The sequence below is a fragment of the Haliaeetus leucocephalus genome, unplaced genomic scaffold, assembly GCF_000737465.1.
Source record: "Haliaeetus leucocephalus isolate CR32 unplaced genomic scaffold, Haliaeetus_leucocephalus-4.0 Scaffold2, whole genome shotgun sequence".
In the NCBI taxonomy this organism is placed as follows: Eukaryota; Metazoa; Chordata; class Aves; order Accipitriformes; family Accipitridae; genus Haliaeetus; species Haliaeetus leucocephalus.
Window position 1 is genome coordinate 1,700,919 of NW_010972438.1, and position 1,156 is coordinate 1,702,074.

At 69.5% G+C, this 1,156-nt stretch overlaps 1 protein-coding gene across 1 annotated transcript in view; it reads right to left on the minus strand.

Moving 5' to 3' along the window:
• GRM7 (glutamate receptor, metabotropic 7) overlaps positions 1 to 1,037 on the minus strand; it is a 282,320-nt gene extending 281,283 nt beyond the window's left edge. Inside the window, exon 1 of the mRNA XM_010570362.1 lies at positions 528 to 1,037. Within this exon, the coding sequence (XP_010568664.1) occupies positions 528 to 1,037 (510 nt within the window). The remainder of the gene's footprint in view (positions 1 to 527) is intronic.
• Between the last annotated feature and the right edge of the window lie 119 nt (positions 1,038 to 1,156).

The window sequence follows — 1,156 nt, forward strand, 5'->3', positions numbered from 1 at the left end:
CCCCGGGCCGAGTCCCCGGCCCCCCCGGCCCCCCGGGACCTCCTGCCCTCGCACAGCGCGGAGATTTCATGCGAGGAGCCCGTCCCGGCCGTGCCCCCGCTGCCTTGCGCCCGCGTCTCTGCCGAGCCATATTTCTCTCTAACGCAAACCCATCTCAATCCTCGCCTTTCCTCCTTTTTTTTTTTTTTTTCCCTTTTCCTCCCCCTCCTCCTTTCCCTTCACGGATTGCTTCTTGCAAATGGGGCGACAAATCCAGAAAGTGCCACGCACCGGGGGAGGATGCTGAAGCAGGGAGGGTGGCTGGGAGGGCAACAAGATGCTCCGGCGGGGAGCCGAACCGAGCGCCTGGAGGGGCACGAAGGGAGTCCGGAGCGGCGGGCGGCCGCGGCCGCCTCCACCGCCCGTCCCCGGCGGGCAGAGCCCCGCGGTACGGCACGGTACGGTACGGCACGGTACGGTACGGCCCGGCCCGACCCGGCCCGGCGGGGACGGAGCTCCGCGACCCGCCCGGCGCGGCGCAGCCCTACCTGGAAGAGCCGGAGGATGTTGGCCACCATAATGGACACCGAACTTCCCGACGCCCCGATCACTCCAACTACTTTTTCCGGCTTGACGAAGACGGGCGGCTCCCCGTTGGTGCACCTCACGTCGGAGGTGTCCTTCTGGATGAGAGCCTGGACGAAGGTGAGGGACTGCTCCAGCGCGTAGGTGTCTCGGGAGCAGGTGTCCAGGATGCGAGCGCCCAGCGTGACATTGGGCAGCAGGTCCGGGTCGCTGTTGATCTGGTCCAGGGCGTAGAGCATCGCCTCCAGCCTGTGGATGCCGTTCTCCTTCTTGATGTCCCCGCAGGGCACGCCCGGGGGGCCCTTGGCGTGGACGGGGAAGAGGCCGCCCAGGGTGATGTCCCCCTCCAGCCGGATGGAGTGGGGCGCGTACATCTCCTGCCCCTGGGCCGCCTCGGAGAGCAGGAACTCCAGCAGGCAGCAGGGCAACTTCATCAGAGTCAGGAGCCGCAGGAGCCTGCCCAGCCGGACCATGGTGCCGGTACCGGTGCCGGTGCCGCCGCCGGGGCGATGCCCCGGGCGATGCCCCGCGCTCCCGCCCGCGCTCCCCTGCGCCTTCATGCGGCCCGGAGGGACCGGGGGCGGCGGGGCCG